The 17,947-nt window shown below is 64.7% G+C and overlaps 1 protein-coding gene across 4 annotated transcripts in view; it reads left to right on the plus strand.

Moving 5' to 3' along the window:
* Positions 1-17,947, plus strand: part of LZTS2 (leucine zipper tumor suppressor 2) — a 46,539-nt gene that overhangs the window by 23,106 nt on the left and 5,486 nt on the right. For 3 of the 4 annotated variants that reach the window (XM_073354536.2, XM_073354537.2, XM_073354538.2), the window contains 2 exons: positions 12,876-13,328; positions 16,100-16,690. In XM_073354536.2, the coding sequence (XP_073210637.1) occupies positions 12,915-13,328; positions 16,100-16,690 (1,005 nt within the window). In that variant the 5' untranslated portion in view covers positions 12,876-12,914. Of the gene's footprint in view, positions 1-4,263; positions 4,371-12,875; positions 13,329-16,099; positions 16,691-17,947 lie in introns of those variants that run through there. The other variant, XM_073354535.2, reaches the window with a different exon arrangement.

Below are 17,947 nucleotides of genomic sequence, written 5' to 3' on the forward strand. Positions count from 1 at the left end.
TGCAGCATACGTTGGGAACAAATAAAGATGAATTATTTTCCAAACAATAGAATTTTGGGTAACAAAACCAACGCAAAAAAAATCTGTGCAATTTACATACAAAATACATAGAAAAGTAATAAAGTCGTGAAATGGAAGTTAACAAGGGGAAAGAACATTCATGTCCATTTAACCTACACATACAGCAACCGTGGCTGTCACAGGTCAGTGTATGTGAAGCTGTGGCTGTCGATGCTTTCTCCTGGTGTGGGATGGTAGGGGTAGGCGTGCGGGCCCTGAGGCCATATGGAATGCTATGGGGCTGGGGGGTGGCGTAGGGACTGCAATGGGAATCGAGCCCAGGATTGTTCAGTCTGGAGGTCCCAAGAGTCTGCAGCATCTGCGTTTGCTGGTGGAGAAGCCCCATTGTGTCCTGGTGCATTTCCCTCTGCTTGTCTTGCTGGGACTCCTGGGCCTTTCTTCTGTCCACTCATTCCTTCCCCAGGCTGTCTGCAATATTCACCCTCCTTCCCCTTTGCTCATGGTCTGATGCAGCACCGGCTTGTAGGATCTCACTTAACGTGTCATCTCAAGTCCTCTTTTTTTTCTCCTCCTCATCTTGCTCAGGTGTTCCATGGGTGTGGAGAGGGAACCACTCAAGGCTGCAACGCAAGCAGGTATAGATAAAACACCCAGAGGTACCATTGTCACTATAGTCACAAGGGAAATGGAAAGTTAGGGTTTAGACCTGCTTTCCCTTGCTCCCCTAAAGATTTAAACAAGACCTGCTTATTGACGCTTCTGCTTCGGAGGGCTTGTGCGCGGCACCACTTGCGGTACTGGTCATGGTGAGTATGGTCCACCAGAGGCGAGGGGAACGAGGAGGGAATTGCTCGTTTGCAAGACGTGAAGAGTGTCGGGCAATGGCCCTGGATACCAGCCCTGTTTTCCCGGCGATGGTGATTTTAGCTGATATCTCACTCAAGGGGAACGAAGGCACAGAGACCACCGCTGCTTCTGGTGACCTGAAGCTGCCCAGGGCCGTATGCCATTAACTTGTTTACTGCAATGGTGCCTGCTGAAGTGATCACCAGTTGGCATGGGAAAGTGTCCTACCGTGAAGGAAGGAATAAAGCTGCCATCTCTAGAAACCATTGGGAGAGGATTGCAGAGAACCTCCCTGAAAGTTTTATCGAGATCTCTCAGGAGGATTCAAGGGACATCTCTGTGTAGATAAACAAACTGCTCCACATCCCCCCTGCCTTAACTGTGCAGGGGAACGAAAAGCGGATATCTCTACCTCTTTTTCTTGTACCACTGCTTCTTCTAGTGCAACTAAATTAATGTGATGGGAAATACATTGACACACTTACCCAAGGTTCCTTCCCCTTATCGGGCTTGCCCCTGCTCGACTGCCAGGACTGACTGGATTGTGGTGGAGTCTCAGAGGTCCTGGCTCGTGGCATAGCTGGATCCCCTGGGCTCATGTCACCTGCCTTCGACCTCGCTGTTCAAGCTAGGGGTCTGTGACTCATGCTCCTTGGAGGTATCCCCGGTGCCATGCGGGATGGGACGGGGTCTCCACCAAATTGTGGCACGCAGCTCTTTGTAAAAGCAGCAGGTCTGTGGATCAAGTATTGGCCTCCCTGGCCTTCTGATCTGCCTGCCGCAGTTCCTAGGCTTTCACGTGGCTCTGTCACTGGTTCCTGCGATACCCGTTCTCCAGCGTCCCCCATGCAATCTGCTCCTAGGTGTCCACGTTTCGACTTCTGGTCTGTAGCTGGGCTTGCATGGCCTCTTCTCCCCCGAGGCCCAGGAGATCCCGTATCTCCTGTCTGCTCCGTGCCAGAGTGTGACAGGAGCGTGGAGCCGGCCCGGCCAGCTGGGCAGAGCTGCTAGGTGAGCATACCACGCTGGGCAATCAGGAAAAGGCTTCAAAAATGTGTGGGGTTGTAAAGGGGGAAGGGGAGGGGAGGGGAGGGGAGGGGGCGCTTCCGGTCTCTGTGACCCCTGAGCAGTGGAGTTCCCAACTGTGATCAGAGCAGGTCAGTGTCAGGCATTGTGGGCAGCTGCTGGCGAACTTTGAGGGTTGACTCTGGTAACCAGATCCAGACAAGGCAGCTGATGTCGATCTAACTTTGTAACGTAGCCCAGGCCCTAGTCGGGGCTGTGATGTTGGTTACGGATTTCACAGTGGAGGGTTTTTTTCCATTGACGCAATCGAGGTAACGATCCAGTGTGTGGTTTTGCCCGCTGAGGGTGTCCAGTCAGCTGATGACTGCGGGCAGGGAGGTGAAAGAATGCTTGGGGGTGTAGTTGGCGGAAGAATTCTTCTGGTTTTCCGCAGGTTAGGATGGTATCAGGTTGGTTCAGCTCCTTGAAGAATGCAGATAGTTCCAGGCAGGGGCTGTCTTGCTAGGTTGACGACACTGGGGTGTTGTGTGGTGGCCATGGGGGGGGTCCCAGTGCTGTGGTTTCTCCCGGAGGTTGGGTAGGAGGTCGTTGAAGTCAGTTACACACCTTGTTTTTGTGTTGGGTGGCTGTCATTGTTTTGAGTGTCCTGCATGATCTCCAGGTAGGTGTCTGGCTTTTTTCTCTTCCAATGTGTGGGAGCAAGGGATGATCTCTACTTTGAGATGGTTCCTTCTGGAGCACGAGGGGTGCAGTAGATGGTTCCCCAGCGTCTCTGAAGTCTGTCTGCAGAGTTGTTCGCCATATCTGGAGTGGCGTATAGTGATCAGAGGGTGGTTATTGGCGAGTCCTCTGGGCATGTTGTTTTGTTTCTTGCATTTGCTCAGGAAGCCGATGTCGCTGTTTAGCCTGGCTTCCTTCTTCTTCATCTTGTGACGTTTCCATTTTCAACAGCAAAACTCAGCCTCTTCCCTAGTGGTTTTTAGCGTAGCGGTAGCTGGGTGGTTCACACATCCAGCCTGGGGGGGTTCCCAGCTGGTTTTGAGCTCCTGGGGAGAGAAGTCAGTCTTAAACCTGTCAGCCATTGTCTAATCGTCTCTCTTGATTGTCACTGTCACGTATTGTGTATATTATCACAACACGTAGGTGCTCGCATGAGGTCCCATTGTGCTAGGGGCTGTACGGACACAGACCAAAAAGACAGTCCGTGCTCTTCCTTACATCCAAGTGGTGCACAATCTCTAGTAACTCACAAACCTGTACAGGGATTTTCCTCGGACTTCCCACCCAGCAGCCGATGATCAGCCGTGGAAATATTCAGATCTCCTGAGGAATGAGGTTCTAGCAACTGCCCTGCCCGACCTCACCCTGCCGTGGGGCCCCCGGCTCAGACTGCGGTCCCCACATTGTGCTGGGCCGTTTGCCCCGAGCGCACAGACAGGGACCAGAAGCACAAAGAGCCAACATTTTCAACAGTGCCTCTTGATTCTGGGTGCCTGGCCGGCACCTGTAGCGCCCACTGATTCCACCTGGCATGGGAGGTGCACAGCACCCCGGAAAATCCAGCCCTAGGTGGGTCCTGTGAAAGGCACAAATAAAACCCAGGAGTCCTGATGTCCCATCCCATAGCTCTAACCGGTAGGCCACACTGCCTCTCCTCCCCGAGGAGTGCAGGCTCGGCCCATGTGTGCCATGCTCCCTGCTCAGGGTGCCTGGCAGCGCCCATCTAGCCTGGCGCTGAGTGTTCCTGCGGTTGCAGTGACCCCCCCCCTCCCCCGGACCCATGTTGTGTGCTCCAGAAGCCTGCTTTGAGGGGGGTGCTCTGTGACATGCACTGGGGTTTCCCCTCTGATGCAGGGCAGCCCTTGGTGTTGCCCCGTGGGGTGACATGAGTGTGGTCGTTCTCAGCCAAAGGGCATGGCAGTGGGCTGGGGCTGGGGAGGCTCCCAGTGGAGTTCCAAGTGTGTGGGCTGCTTCGTGTGTGTCCTTGGGCAAGTCGCTTAGCTGCTCTGTGCCTCAGTTTCCCTATCTGTACCATGGGGACAACAGCCCTGCCTTGCCTCCCAGGGGGTGTTGGCAGGAGAACCCCATCCAGGGTTGTGAGGGGGAGGACAGGGAGAGCCGGGGACAGCGAGTGGGGGGTGCAGCGGAGGGTGCGGGACTGTGGGGGTGCCCTGGTGGAGTTCATGGGGCAGTGGGGGGGGGTATGGCAGAATGCTGTCGGGTGCAGGGGGCGGGGCCGAGCGGGGCTGGGGGCGGGACCGGTCCGGGCAGGGGGCGGGGCAGGGGTGCAGATCGGGGCGGGGCCGAGCGGGGCAGGGGGCGGGGCCAGTGCGGGCCCGAGCGGGGCTGGGGGCGGGGCCAGTCCGGGCAGGGGGCGGGACCGAGCGGGGCCGATTCCAGCCGGCGGCCGGGCCGGGCCGAGCCGAGCCGAGCGGGCGGGGCCGCCCGGCAGCGCGACATGGAGGCGGCCGGCGAAGGTGGGTGCGGGGGGGGACCGATCCCGGCCCCGATCCCGCTGGGGCGCGGGGAGCAGCAGGTGGGGGGGCCGGGAGCCAGGCCCTGCCCCCCCCGCGTCCTCTGCCCCCCCGCCCTCTGCCCCACTCCCCCTCCCCAGCCCCCGCGCGTCCTCTGCCCCCTTCTGCCCCGCCGCCGCGTCCTCTGCCCCCTCCTCCTGCCCCCCAACCCCCTTCCTCCTCTGTCCCCTCCTCCTGCCCCCCGCGCGTCCTCTGCCCCCTTCCTCCTCTCCCCAGTCCCCTCCCTCCTCTGCCCCCTTCTGCCCCGCCCCCGCGTCCTCTGCTCTCCTCCTTTGCCCCCCCGCCGCGTCCTCTGCCCCCCTCCTCCAGCCTCCTCCTGCCCCCAGCCCCCTTTTCCCCGTCCCCCAGGGCCGGCTGCCCCATTGCACCCGCGTGGGGCCCCTTGCGGGGCTGCGGGAATCCCGCCGGGGCGCCCCGTGGGACGGCGAGCGGCCGGGCTGGCCTGTGTGGGGCGAGGGGGCTGGAGGTGCCAGGCTGGTTGGTGCGTGGGGGGGATATGGGGCACAGGGGGCTGGAGGTGCGAGGCTGGTCTGTGGGGGGTACGGGGCGAGGGGGCTGGAGGTGCCAGGCTGGTTGGTGCGTGGGGGGGATATGGGGCACAGGGGGCTGGAGGTGCCAGGCTGGTCCGTGTGTGGTGGGGGGCACAGGGGGCTGGAGGTGCGAGGCTGGTCCGTGTGTGGTGGCGGGCACGGGGCACAGGGGGCTGGAGGTGCCAGGCTGGTCTGTGGGGGGTACGGGGCGAGGGGGCTGGAGGTGCCAGGCTGGTTGGTGCGTGGGGGGGATATGGGGCACAGGGGGCTGGAGGTGCCAGGCTGGTCCGTGTGTGGTGGGGGGCACCGGATTGCCCAGGATGGCACCGTGCTGTTGGATGCTGTTTATCCGTGGAGTTGGTGCCAGGTGGCTGTGGGGAGCCCGGCCCAGGGGCAGGCCTCTGTGCCTGTCTCTGTCCTGGGGGCTGCGGCCGGCCACGCTCTGTGGGGCTCCCAGTGGGGCTGGAGCATCTCTCCCCGCATCGCTGCATGGCACGTTGGCTTCCTTGGCACGGTGCAGCCCCCTGGAGCCGCCCGCCTTGTTCTCCTGACGCAGCCTGGCCTCACGCCACGTGCCAGGCCTGGGAAACCTGCCGGCACCGAGCGGCAAGTGGGGGCTGCGTGCCAGAGGCTCCTCGGGGCCTGCTGGGAACGCTGGCTGGCCGCGGAGCCCCCCACGCCCGCAGCGGGAGGGCCCTGGTCCCGGCACCCGGCTGGTGGGGTGGATACGACGGGGTTACCCACTGGCCCCAGAGGGAAGGGCCCATAGCTCCGCCAGTCTAGTCTCTCGCGGTCTGCCCCTGGCTGGCGTAGCCTGGTCCCGCTCTGGGCCCCTCGGCGCTGGTCCCGGCACCCGGCTGGTGGGGTGGATTCGACGGGGTTACCCACTGGCCCCAGAGGGAAGGGCCCATAGCTCCGCCAGTCTAGTCTCTCGCGGTCTGCCCCTGGCTGGCGTAGCCTGGTCCCGCTCTGGGCCCCTCGGCACTGGTCCCGGCACCCGGCACCTGGCTGGTGGGGTGGATTCGACGGGGTTACCCACTGGCCCCAGAGGGAAGGGCCCATAGCTCTGCCAGTCTAGTCTCTCGCGGTCTGCCCCTGGCTGGCGTAGCCTGGTCCCGCTCTGGGCCCCTCGGCGCTGGTCCCGGCACCCGGCTGGTGGGGTGGATTCGACGGGGTTACCCACTGGCCCCAGAGGGAAGGGCCCATAGCTCCGCCAGTCTAGTCTCTCGCGGTCTGCCCCTGGCTGGCGTAGCCTGGTCCCGCTCTGGGCCCCTCGGCACTGGTCCCGGCACCCGGCACCTGGCTGGTGGGGTGGACTCGACGGGGTTACCCACTGGCCCCAGAGGGAAGGGCCCATAGCTCTGCCAGTCTAGTCTCTCGCGGTCTGCCCCTGGCTGGCGTAGCCTGGTCCCGCTCTGGGCCCCTCGGCGTCAAGGGCTACTCGCTGGGCCGGGCAGCTCCAAGTGGAGCAGGGGGCTGGGAGCGACCCACACGAGGCTCCAGGTGTGGGGATCAGGCTGGGCTGGGGGCCGACCCCAGCGATGGGTAGGGCCTGAACAAGGGGGGCTTTGCTGGCGGGGGGAGGGGGGCGGAGGGACCTCCCCGGAGGGTGGGATCAGTTGGACCCCAGAGACACAGGCTGAACAAAGCCACGGCAAGGGGGTAGGGCGGGGGAGGCTGAGTTTGGGGAGTGCCCCCCCCCAGCTCCCATTACTGATGTCGGGGGTCAGCAGTGGCAGCCTGGTTGTGTGGGGTGAACTCGGTATCTGTAGGTCTGGCTTGTTGGGGGCATGGCTCCTGGGCCATCCCCCGAGGAGCTGGCTGGGTTGGCTGTCTACCTGCCCTGCAGTGCCAGGCCCCCTCCTCACTGATGGGCCCATGGGGGGGCAGCGGCAGCTCTGTAGGGTTCCCTTGGTGCAGAAAGGCAATGGTTGGGGGTCAGATGTATTGGGGACCCAGGGGACTGGCCCTGCTCATTAGTGAGCCCCCCCACCCCACCCCACGTGGGCTCAGCACCCTTGTAACTTTCTTCCTGGGCCTTGATCTCCCAGTAGGACAAGGGACGCTGGGGGAGAGGTTCTTGAGGAGCATGGCCTGACTAACCCCCCCCAGCCCCCCTCGGCATGGCTGCCCCCCACGTGGACCCCCGGGGGACTCCTCCTGCAGAGGAGCAGCAGCCGAGCCTGGAGAGCCTGCAACTCGCTGGGCTTTGTCCTCCCAGCCTGGGGAAATAGGCCGCGTAGGGGAGGGGCACGTGGGCTGGCGGGGGAGGGAGGGGGGGAGGAACGGGCTGCTCTGTGGCTGGATGCAGCCTCCCACCAGCCCACGTGCTCCTGCGGGGGGCTCAGGGCCTGGGGGGGCCGGGGCATCTGCACGGTTCGGAGCCTGGCTTGAGAAGCTCTGGGCCGGATCCCGGCCTTGGCTCCTGTATCTCGGCCAGCCTAGCCCACAGGGCAGGGAATCCAGCGAGCGGCTCTGCACTCAGTCCCTCAGCAGGCCTGGCCCCGGACCCTGGCAAGCTCACATGTGCAGTGAGATTGGTGGGTCTCTGCTAGTAACTCACCTGCCGACTGTGCCCTTCCTGGCGGGCACCATGGGCACCTCTGCACAAGAGAGGCCCAGGGGGCCGAGGGTCCGGATTGAGGGGCGCTGGAGGGGAGCCCAGGGCTGGGCTAGCAGGGGGCTGCGGGTCGGGAGGGAGGGGTACGGGCAGAGCTGGGGGTGAGGGATGATGCAGGCTCCCACGCCTGCCGCGGCAGCTGGGGGTTGTCTCTTGGCAGGCGGATCTGGCTGTGCTCCACGGCCCGTGAAACGGGGACAGGCCCAGACGCTCCGTGGTGTCAGCATCACTGAGTCTGCTCCAGGCCGATGGGCTTCTACCTTGATAACTTCAGCAGATGCCTCCCCCTGCCCTGGAGGGAGGTGGGATGGGCGGGGGAGGGGAGGTCTCCCCCATCCCCCTCGCTTGCTGGAGGGGGCCCTGGCCAGGCTGGGGGTGCAGAGGAGCTGCTGGCTCCAAGCTAATACAGGAGCCTCCAACTGCCAGACAAACAGAGCCGGCAACAAAGCGCGCTGGGCCGGGGTGAGCTGGGTGGGGGCTGCGCGGGGAGGGCATGGGTCTGAGCCAAGGGAGATGCAGGCCGGGTTGTGGGGGTTGTGAGCCTGGGGGATTGTCTCCCGGGGGAAGAGTGCAGAGCCTAGCATGGGGACCGACCAGCCCTGGCCAAGGGGGGAGCCGGCATTCAGTCTCCCAGCCCTGGGCCTTGCAGCCCCCTTTACAGATGGGGAAACTGAGGCACAGAGTGTGGGAGGGTCCTAACCCATGTGCTCAGACCATCAGCCCCTCCCTGCCTGGGATGGCTGGGTCATGCCTGTACAGTGACTCCTGTGGGCAGGGCCCCAAGGCGCAGCAACCCTGGGTCTGCTGGCAAGGCTGGGGTGCTCCCTAACTCTACCAGGCTGCGTCGCGGCCCCCCCCTCGTGGGGCATGGCTGGGACCATTCTTCTATTGCAGGGCCGCTCAGTGGTGGGGGTTACAGCAGAGAGCAGGTCCTGCGCAGGGGAGGGACTACGGGTCGGGATTGAGGGGCATCAGCAGAGCTGGGGGGGAGGGGAGAGGGAACTTGGTGTAGCAGGTGGTATCTGTCTCCATCCCTTGCTTCCCTACTGAACCAGCACCTGCTGTAGGGGTGGGGCAGGGCAGTGAGGGGGCATCGCTCTGGGTCCGTGGGCACATGATCATCGCTCGTTAACTCCGTGTGTCCCTCACGGGGCCCTGGTGCTTGGTGAGGCGGGAATGGCTCTTAAAGGGTCAGGCCCTGCTCAGCTGGGCCGCTGAGTCGTCTCCAGGGAGTCCTCGAACTCATTTCTCTGGCCTTGTTGTTTCCTGTTTGGGCTTTTCGTCTGTCTAGCTCCTTGTACGGCCCGGATTTACTCTCCCACCCACACAGCCCCTGTTGCGAGGGAGGGAGTGGCCATCCCCATTTTGCGGGTGGGGAAACTGAGGCACAGAATGAGTCAGTGACTCACCCGAGGTCACATGACAAGTCAGTGGCAGAGATGGGACTTGACCCAAAGTCTCCTGAGTCCCAGCCCAGGAGCCTTATCAACCCCAACCTAGCGTCTCTTTTGTGGCCTTCCCCGTGGCCTTGTTGATGAGTGCAGAGTGCTAGGGGGCGTAGCCAGGAGTGGCGGCCGGCGTGCCAGGGTTGTGGGGTGTGCAAGGCGGCGGGGGCATCTGTCTGGTTGCTCTGTGTGGGCGGGAGCTGGGCTATTTGATTTGTAAATGGCTGGCTGGCATCTGGAGCGTGTCCTGCCCCACTTGGTCCCTGGATGGTGCTGGCTGCCACCCCACTGCATGGTGTCCTGTCTTCTCGCCCTCCCTGGGGCTTTGACACACACAACGGGGCGGGAGGGGCGGTGTTTATAAATGTGACTGAAGAGATTCAAGAGCAGCTGCTGCCCCCTGTGTGTGTCGGGCTCCTGCGCCCGGGTTCTAGACCTTCAATCCGGATGGATCGGGAAACCTGAGGACCGGGCTGTGAAACTGACTAGGGGCACCGGAAACTGCGTCTGGTGTCGCAGCCCAATTGCCTGTGCCCATGTGAAGTGTGGACTCGTGCTCTGCCCACCTGAGCGCCCCGGTCACACAGGCCGGGGGGGAACTGTCTTCCCTCTGATCGGACAGGGCCTTGCCGCTCCCAGAGCGTGTCCACGCACCGCCTGCCGGCTCGCCCTCCGCGGACCAGGTCCCTGCAGCCGAGGCAGCCCTGGCCTCTTGCTGCAGAGACCTCGTCCCCTGGCTCCCTGCCGCTTCGTGGGGTTCTAGCACCCACGATTCCCCGGCCGTGTCGAAGCCAGCGAACCAAGCAGCTGCTGGGGCCTGCGGCCGACGCGCGCGCTCGGCTGTGTGTGTTGGATCAGGTTTGTAGCTCGCTCGCCCCTGCTCTGATTTAAAGAAACACAAGCTCACGGGTTCCCTGGACAATCCCCTTAACTTCCCCCCGAAGAAACCCCTTCCTGCTTAGAGTCTGTTCTCCCCCTCGCCCTGTCTCTGGCTGGGCCTGCCGGCGGAGGTTCTGGGGTGCTTGGGGTGCTCGGTTCGAATCAGACGGCCCAGCCGTGAAGTTGGGATCCGGGTGCCCCCCAGTTTCTGGGCTGTTGGTTCAGGTGTGGCTCTGCCAGGGGCATTTACTGGAAAACCGTCTCTTTTGTCCCCTCCGAGTTGAGTGGCTGCTGCTGGATTACTGCTCCCTAATCCGCGTCCGGCCCAGGCCGGTTGCCGGGCGATGCTGTTTGTGCCAGGAGAGGACCGAGAGGACCCTGACATCAGAGGGGGAATGCGGCAGCAGGAGCCGGGCCAGGAACGAAGATCCGGCTTCTGTGCAAACGCCCGTGGCAGTCGGGGAGGATGTGGGGCTGGGAGTGGTCCTAGCTGGGCTGGTTTAAAGAGCTGCTCTGTGCCCGGTTTCTGGGCTTGGCTAGGAGGAATCGGGCTCTGCTCCGAATATGTCCAGGCCTCAGACCCGTCGCTGGTGCAGGGAGCCAGGCCTGGCGTGGGGAGCGGGGGTGTCCCTGCTCAGCGACCCTGACCCATGGCTGGCTGGCAGGGTGGGGAGAGCAGACGCTGCCTCGTGGGCTGCCTGAATTTGCCAGGCAGGGAGGCTGGCTTGTGCCACTGGCATATGGGAGCCCCTGGGGGGCGGGGCAGAACCTAGACTCTCCCCTGAGCTCTGCAGAGAGCGGTGGGAGGCTGAGGGGGAGCGGTGCAGGCAGGGGCCATGCTTGGGGGGGAGACTGGGGGGTTTGGGGCAGAGTGGTGCAGACAGAACCATGCAGAGGCCGGAGGAGGAGTGGGGCTGGGGCGGAGCGGTCGCCTCGGGGATGCAGGGACGAGCATGGGGCCCCATACCAGGCTCCCCCCACCCAGCGGGCGTGTGTGGCATGGTGGCAAGCTACCCAGAAGCTCAGGGACCTTTGGCCAGCAGGGCAGCCCCTCCCCGCGTACTGGCGCCCAAAGGGGCCTGGAGGCCGCTGGTTGCATGGCCCAGTCATTGGCGCCTTGGTGGGCAGAGGGGGCAGCGAATGCCAGTGACCCGGTGGTGTCTGTACTGCGGTCCCTTGCCTGCTGTGGGCTGGACGGAGCCCCAAGCTTGGCTCACGCCAGCCCCGGATGCCCTGGGAGACCAGGCTATGGGCTGGCTGGGGCTGAGAGGCGGGTCCCCTCCCAGGCCCCCGACTCCTGTACCCGTGTTGGATCGGCTGGGTGGGCTCCTCACTGCAGCCGTGTGGTCCTGGGAGCAGGGTGGAGATGTGGGGGAGCCCCCCAGAGCGGGGAGCAAGGCAGCTGTGAGCCCAGGCCCTGCAGATCCTCGGAGCCAGCTGCAGCCTGGGCTGTGGGCATGCGGGCACCAGCCTCTGTAACCCCAGCGTGCTGACGGGAGGCCTGGGGCTGGTGGTGACCCGGCTGGAGGGAGAGGAAGTTGTCTCAAGCACTGCCAAATGGTGCATAAGGAACAGGCCGGCCTGGCATCAGTGCTCAGCTGGGGGGTGGGCAAGTCTCCTGCACCCCCTGCGTGCTCACAGCCGTCCTTGTGGGTCAAGCTGGATGCGCGGAACCGACGGGAATTTTCGGGCGCAAAGCAGCTCTCCCCTGGGGTCTCCCTGGCTCACCACACGTGATGCCCCACGCCAGTGCTGACTCCGTCATTCACAGGAGGGCGCTGTTCTCCTGTGCTGGTGGTCGGCGGGGCCGGGCCTGTCCCGGTGGGCCCCCGGGGCCGGCAGCATGTGGCTGGCCTTGCCAGGGCCCTGGCCAGGTCAGAATCCTGCCCACGTTGCCAGGAGCCCGCCGGGGAGCACCTGGGAAGGGGGCCGGCCGTTGGCTTTGGGGTGCCCAGTGCAATCCAGGGGGGTCGGCCCAGCTGGCGGCCCTCGTGCTAGCCTCCCCCTCCCCCCCCCAGTCGTGCCTGTTCTCTCACACCCAGCGTGCTGCAATGTGGGGGGTGGGTGGGTGTGAATTCTTCAGGGTCTGGGGCTGCAGCGAGTCGGTCTTCCCTGGGCTATGCTGCCCCCCCCCCAGGGCTGGCCATGGCTGTAGCAGGAGCGCGTGGCCTGATGGCACAGGAGACATGGGGCTGGAGGTGCTTCTCTGTCCCATTGCCCCACGGGCACGGCGCTGGGCCAGCCTCAGCAGCTCCTCAATGGGCAGTGAGTTGTGCCAGCCCTGCCATGGGGAGTCTGGGGCAAAGGGGGCACTGAAAGCCCCCCGAGGCCCTGAGCCTCCCCCAGGGGCCGGCCCCCTCAAGCCCCCCTGCCCCATCTATCCCATCCCCACCTGGATCAGGGCTGGGTTGTTTGCCCCCAGGGGCACTGTCCCCTCCAGGACGAGATGGCTGAGCAAAGGGCCCCCCCTTTCCCTGGGGGACCCCCCCACCCGGGAGCTTCTCCTGGAGAGTCTGTTGCGTTTCCCCTTTCTCAGTGTCGCCCTGTTTCTCTCAGCTCTGCTGGTGCCCCTCACTCCTGACCCGCAGCCCCCTGCTAGCCCAGCCCTGGGCTTCCCCCCAGCTCTTCCAGTGATGGGGGAGCGGCAGGCAGTGGGCGGGCAGTTTCCCTGGCAGTTGGGCAAGCGATATCGGGGGTGGGGAGCAATTGTCGGCGGTGGGGTCCCCACGGGCGGGGGGGATGGGGAGCAGTGCCCCCCAGGCAGGCGGTGGGCTGGTGTCCCTGGAAGGTGGGCGATATGGGGGGGTGGGGAGCGGTGGCCCTGCAGGAAGGCGGTGGGTGAAGGGGGGGACAGTGCCCCTGCAGGTGGGCGGGGAGCGGTGCCTCCGTGGGAGGGCAGTGGGCGAGGGGGGCAGCGGTGCCCACGGGCTCCATCCCAGCGGGGCTCAGTGCTGGTTTCCCTCTCTCCCTGCAGGCTGCCTGCGTGGTCCCCGCCGTCTGAGGCCCCCACGCCATGGCCATAGTGCAGACCCGGCCCGTCTCCATCGAGCCCGCTTCTGAGGCGGCCCCCCAGCTCCGCACCAGCACCCGCTCGCCCGCTTCCGCCCACGGCGCCATGGGGAGCGTCAGCAGCCTCCTCTCCGGCCGGCCCTGCCACGAGAGGCCCTGCAAGGCCGCGCCCGGCCCCTTCCGCCAGCAGGACGGGCTGCTCCAGGCCGCCCCCCTCCAGGGGCTGCCCCCCCCCAAGCTCTGCTCCGGCCTGGCGCCCGGGCGCGGCACCTACGCCAGCGAGGACTTCTGGGCCGAGGCCGTGTCCCCCGTCAGCCCCTGCAGCGACGCCGAGGAGCCGCGGGACGAGCGGGCTCGGAGCAGCCACGTGCAGGGGCCGCCCCCGAGGCTGGTCCCCGTCTCCGGGCAGCTGGAGAAGGTGAAGATCGGGGGGCGTCTGTGGCCGGGCTGAGTCCATCCCCTCCCCCTGCCGGGCCAGGCCTTTGGGGCACCCGGTCTGGGCATCCCGCCTCCAGCAGTGACTCTAGAGACAGTCGCCCCCCACCCCAGCAATACACCTGACCCGTTCAGCCCTCCATGGGGAGGGTGGGGGTCTAGTTACTTCCTGACCCGCCCGGCCATGGGCTTCGGCCCTGACTCACAGCGGTGCTTTCCCCTCCTTACTGGGTATTTGTGCCATCATTAGTGGTGCCAGCAGGTAGCGCCGGGGGGCAGGAGCTGCCCAAGGAAGCCTAGTCCAGCCCCCTACCCTCCTGCAGCAGGGAGTTCCACAGGCCCTGTGCTGCGGTGATCATATCTCCCTGTACTAGTTCTTGGTGTCTGCTGTTGCCTGGTTGCTCCTTTGCAGCGTTGGCACGCTGGCAGCGTCCTGTAGCTGCAGAGGTAGTGGGCAGCTGCCTGGCATTTGTGGGGACCGCCCCCCTCCCCCGGTTCCAGCTGCAGAGATGGGGTTAATTAACCTGGCAATGCCACTAAACCCACAGGCACCTCTGGCTTCCCCTCTGCCCTGGGGGAGGTTCATTGTCACTGGCCCTAATTCGCCAGGTCGACCTGGGCGGTGGGCACACACTGTTGCAACCCTATTTGCTTAGTGTAAGTGGGAGCCGCCGATCCCTAGTGCTCCTGTTCTTATAGGGGATGTGGGTTCCTCCGGCCCCCGCTGCCCCGTCAGACCCAGGGCGCACTAACCCATTGGTGCCCATTGTGGGCGAGGACGGCCCCGGGCGCTTCCAGGCCAAGCTGTGGGAGGTCTAGTGCCCGCCTGGGAGGGTGATCACTGGCGCTCAGGCGCTGGGTCCTGGACAGCTGGTGCCCTTGGCTGCCTTGGTTCCTGGGGCTCGGGGCTGGTTTGCTGGCTCATGCTTCAGGGAACATGGCTCTTAAATCCCTCCCACAGGCGACACCCCCTGGTGGGCAGCGGGCACCCCACTTCCTGATACCTAGGTGACCCCCCACTGCCCCGAATGTGCCATGCCTTGAGGGTTGGAGGTCCCATGTATGGGATGTGGAGTGGAGTGCCAGGGAGCCGGAGTGGCTGGCAAAGGCTATGCCCCAGCCTGGCCTGGCTCGGTGGCATTGCTTCAGCCCTAGAATATGGCCCCTACCGTCCTGCAGCAAGGAGTTCCATAGGCCCAGCTCCTTTAACCTGGTGAGATCCCCTGGCAGGGCCATTGCAGGGCGAGCTGCGCCCCTGGGGACAGAGCTGGGAGCCCCATTCACAGGAAGGGGATGGCCTGGTGATGGGGAAGAGATCGGGGTCGATGGCGGCTGGGTCCTCACACCTCTAACCTGCTGCCAGTGCCTAGCTGGGTGGCTTTTAATCTGCCCTGGGCCCCTCTGGTCCACCTTGGCGACCCCAGCCGACCTGTCCCTTTAGCCCGCTAGAGCTGGCCAGAGGTTCTGGGTCAGGGGCCCAGCCGGGCGAGGGGGTGGGGTGGGGGGCAGACGCGGAGAGGGGGGCTCGGTCCCTGTGGCCTGTTCGGCCTTTGACCTCTCTGCTGAGTCTGCCCAGAATTCATGCCACCCTGGCCCTGTGGGCAGCTGGGCCAAGAAGGTCCTTGTGTGCTGGGGGGCCCAGGGCTGGCTGGGAGCCAGCGATGGCTTTTGGGGGGCATCTGGCTCAAAATGAGCCGATGGCCCCGATCTGCCATACTGGTCCTGACCCGCCCTTATCAGAGGAGGGCAGTTTAGTAAATGGTCTGTTTGGGGGGGGTTCCCCCCTTCATTTCAGCGGGGAAGGGGGAACCACACAGAGGATCTGTGTCCGCTTTCGTCGAGGAAACTGAAAATTTGGAATGTTTTCCCCCGTGAAAACCAAAGGCCGTAGCTTGGCTAGAAGGAACAGCCCCCCTCCTACCCCGCGCACCCAGGCAGAGCCATGGGGCTTGGGCCAACTGGCGAAGTAAAATGAATGGCCACTGGTGGATGTTTCTTGTATTGGCATCAGACCTGGCTTGTGCGCCAGTAGGGGGTCTGGCAGGGGATGCTCTCGTTCCCTGGCCTGGGTCTCAGCCCCCCTGCCTGCCTCCTTATTCGGCTGCTACTTTACGGTTTTCAACTGAGGAAAAAATGTCCTTTTCACTGTCTGTACTTGAACAAAGGAAGGCATGGGCCGGGGGCTCAGGAAGGGGTCTGGGAGCCAGGACTCCTGGGTTCTACCCCAGACTCTGGGAGGGAGTGTAGCCTAGTAGTCCAGACTTGCGGGGGCTGGCCCTGCTGCTGATTGGCTGGGTGACCTCGCTCAACTCACTTGCCCACTCTGTGACTCCATTTCCTGGCTGGGGAGTGGATCCCGGCACCGGCCCCAACCCACTCTGTCGGACAGCACGTAACAGTCGGAGATCCCAAAGCGCATTAGGAGGATGGCATCACTGTCATTTGACAGAGGGGGAAACTGAGGCACAGAGCGAGGCAGTGACTTGCCCAAGGTCACCCTCCCAGCGGTCCGGGGGCCAAACCGGGACGAGAACCCAGGTGTCCTGAGTCCAAGTCCGCTAGGCCACGCTGCCTCCCCACGAGCGTTATGATGAGGTGTTGATCAGAAGGTGCCATGTTTCCTGGCAGGCTGCAGAGCCTGGGGCGCTGGGCTGGGTCTGAACACCTGGCGGGGGTGGCGCTGTGTTGTGCCGGTGGGGGGGCCTCCTCGGCCCCCGTCCTGCCGCCCCACAGTCTCTGCTCTGTGCGTTTCAGAACGTCGAGAAGACCCTGATCCGCCCGACGGCTTTCAAGCCGGTGGTGCCCAAGGGCAGGAACTCCTCGCTGCCGGGCTACGTGGTGCCGCGGCCCGGGGTGTCGGCGGTCCCCGAGAGCCAGGCCAGCCTCGCCCACCTCCTGGGCGGCCCCGCCGCGGCCAGCGCCGAGAAGCACCACTCCCTGAGCTGCCGCCACAGCGCCCATTCGGGCACCCTGTCGGACTCGGGGCGCAATTCCCTCTCCAGCCTGCCGACCTGCAGCACGGGCTGCAGCCAGCCACCGGAGCCGGGCGCCGTCTGCATAGGCCGCCTCAGCCTGGACAGTCACGGTGGGTACCCGGAGCGGGGCTCCAGGGGCCTGGCCGGCCCCTCCAACTCGGACAGCGGGCGCTCCTCCTCCAGTAAGAGCACGGGGTCCCTGAGCGGGCGGGGGCCCCCCTCCTCCGACGGCGGCTCCTGCACCCACTCACCCGTCGAGGGCGACGAGGCTCTGCTCGTCCGCGAGCTGGAGGAGAAGCTGCGGGAGCGGGAGGCGGAGCTGCAGCACCTGCGCCGGAGTCTGGACGACAACGAGGTGGCCGTCTGCCAGGTAGCCGGCGCGGCGGGAGAGCCCAGCCCCCCGGGGTCCTGCCACGGCGGGCGGCCGGAGGCGCTGGGTGTGTCCGTGGAGGGCCGGGCATGTGGGGGGCAGTTGGGCTCTGGGAGTGTGCCTTTGGGGGTCTGATGCCTTTGGGGGCGATTGGACACTAGGAGGTGTCTGCTGGGGGGGGCTGGTGCATGTGGGGGGCAGTTGGGCTCTGGGAGTGTGCATTTGGGGGTCTGATGCCTTTGGGGGCGATTGGACACTAGGAGGTGTCTGCTGGGGGGGGGCTGGTGCATGTCGGGGGCAGTTGGGCTCTGGGAGTGTGCATTTGGGGGTCTGATGCCTTTGGGGGCGATTGGACACTAGGAGGTGTCTGCTGGGGGGGGCTGGTGCATGTGGGGGGCAGTTGGGCTCTGGGAGTGTGCATTTGGGGGTCTGATGCCTTTGGGGGCGATTGGACACTAGGAGGTGTCTGCTGGGGGGGACTGGTGCATGTGGGGGGCAGTTGGGCTTTGGGAGTGTGCCTTTGGGGGTCTGATGCCTTTGGGGGCGATTGGACACTAGGAGGTGTCTGCTGGGGGGGGGGCTGGTGCATGTGGGGGGCAGTTGGGCTCTGGGAGTGTGCCTTTGGGGGCGATTGGACACTAGGAGGTGTCTGCTGGGGGGGGCTGGTGCATGTGGGGGGAAGTTGGGCTCTGGGAGTGTGCATTTGGGGGTCTGATGCCTTTGGGGGCGATTGGACACTAGGAGGTGTCTGCTGGGGGGGGGCTGGTGCATGTGGGGGGCAGTTGGGAAGGATGGACAGGCCAGCTGGTGAGCAGAGAGGGGGGGCAGAGGTGGGGATGGGCTGCATGAGGGACTGGGGGGGTTGGTGTTTGAAGGGCTGTGGTGGGGGAGGGGCAGGAGGCAGGCTGGTGCATTTGCAGCCCAATTGCTGTGAGCGCCCCCTAGGGGTGCGGGCAGTAAATGCCTTCTGCGCTCCGGAGCTCCCCCTGCTGGGGCAGCCGTGCAGCTGGCCAGCCTGGAGCTGCTGTAACCCCGAAAGAGCCACACTGGGGTGCAGGGGCTCCACAGGCCTGGCCTGAGAGTGCCGCTGCTGAGCGTGGGCTCCCCGTGGAGGAAGGCAGGCCGGGTGCAGGTCTCGGGGTTGTCGGTGGGGCCCCATGTTCTCAGTGTGAACAGGCAGCCCATGAAGCCTACAACACCCAGCATGCAGTGCGCAACCTCCTGGGGAGTAGACTTGCCACTGCAATGCATGCTGGG

The sequence above is a fragment of the Lepidochelys kempii genome, chromosome 7, assembly GCF_965140285.1.
Source record: "Lepidochelys kempii isolate rLepKem1 chromosome 7, rLepKem1.hap1, whole genome shotgun sequence".
NCBI classification, from domain to species: domain Eukaryota; kingdom Metazoa; phylum Chordata; order Testudines; family Cheloniidae; genus Lepidochelys; species Lepidochelys kempii.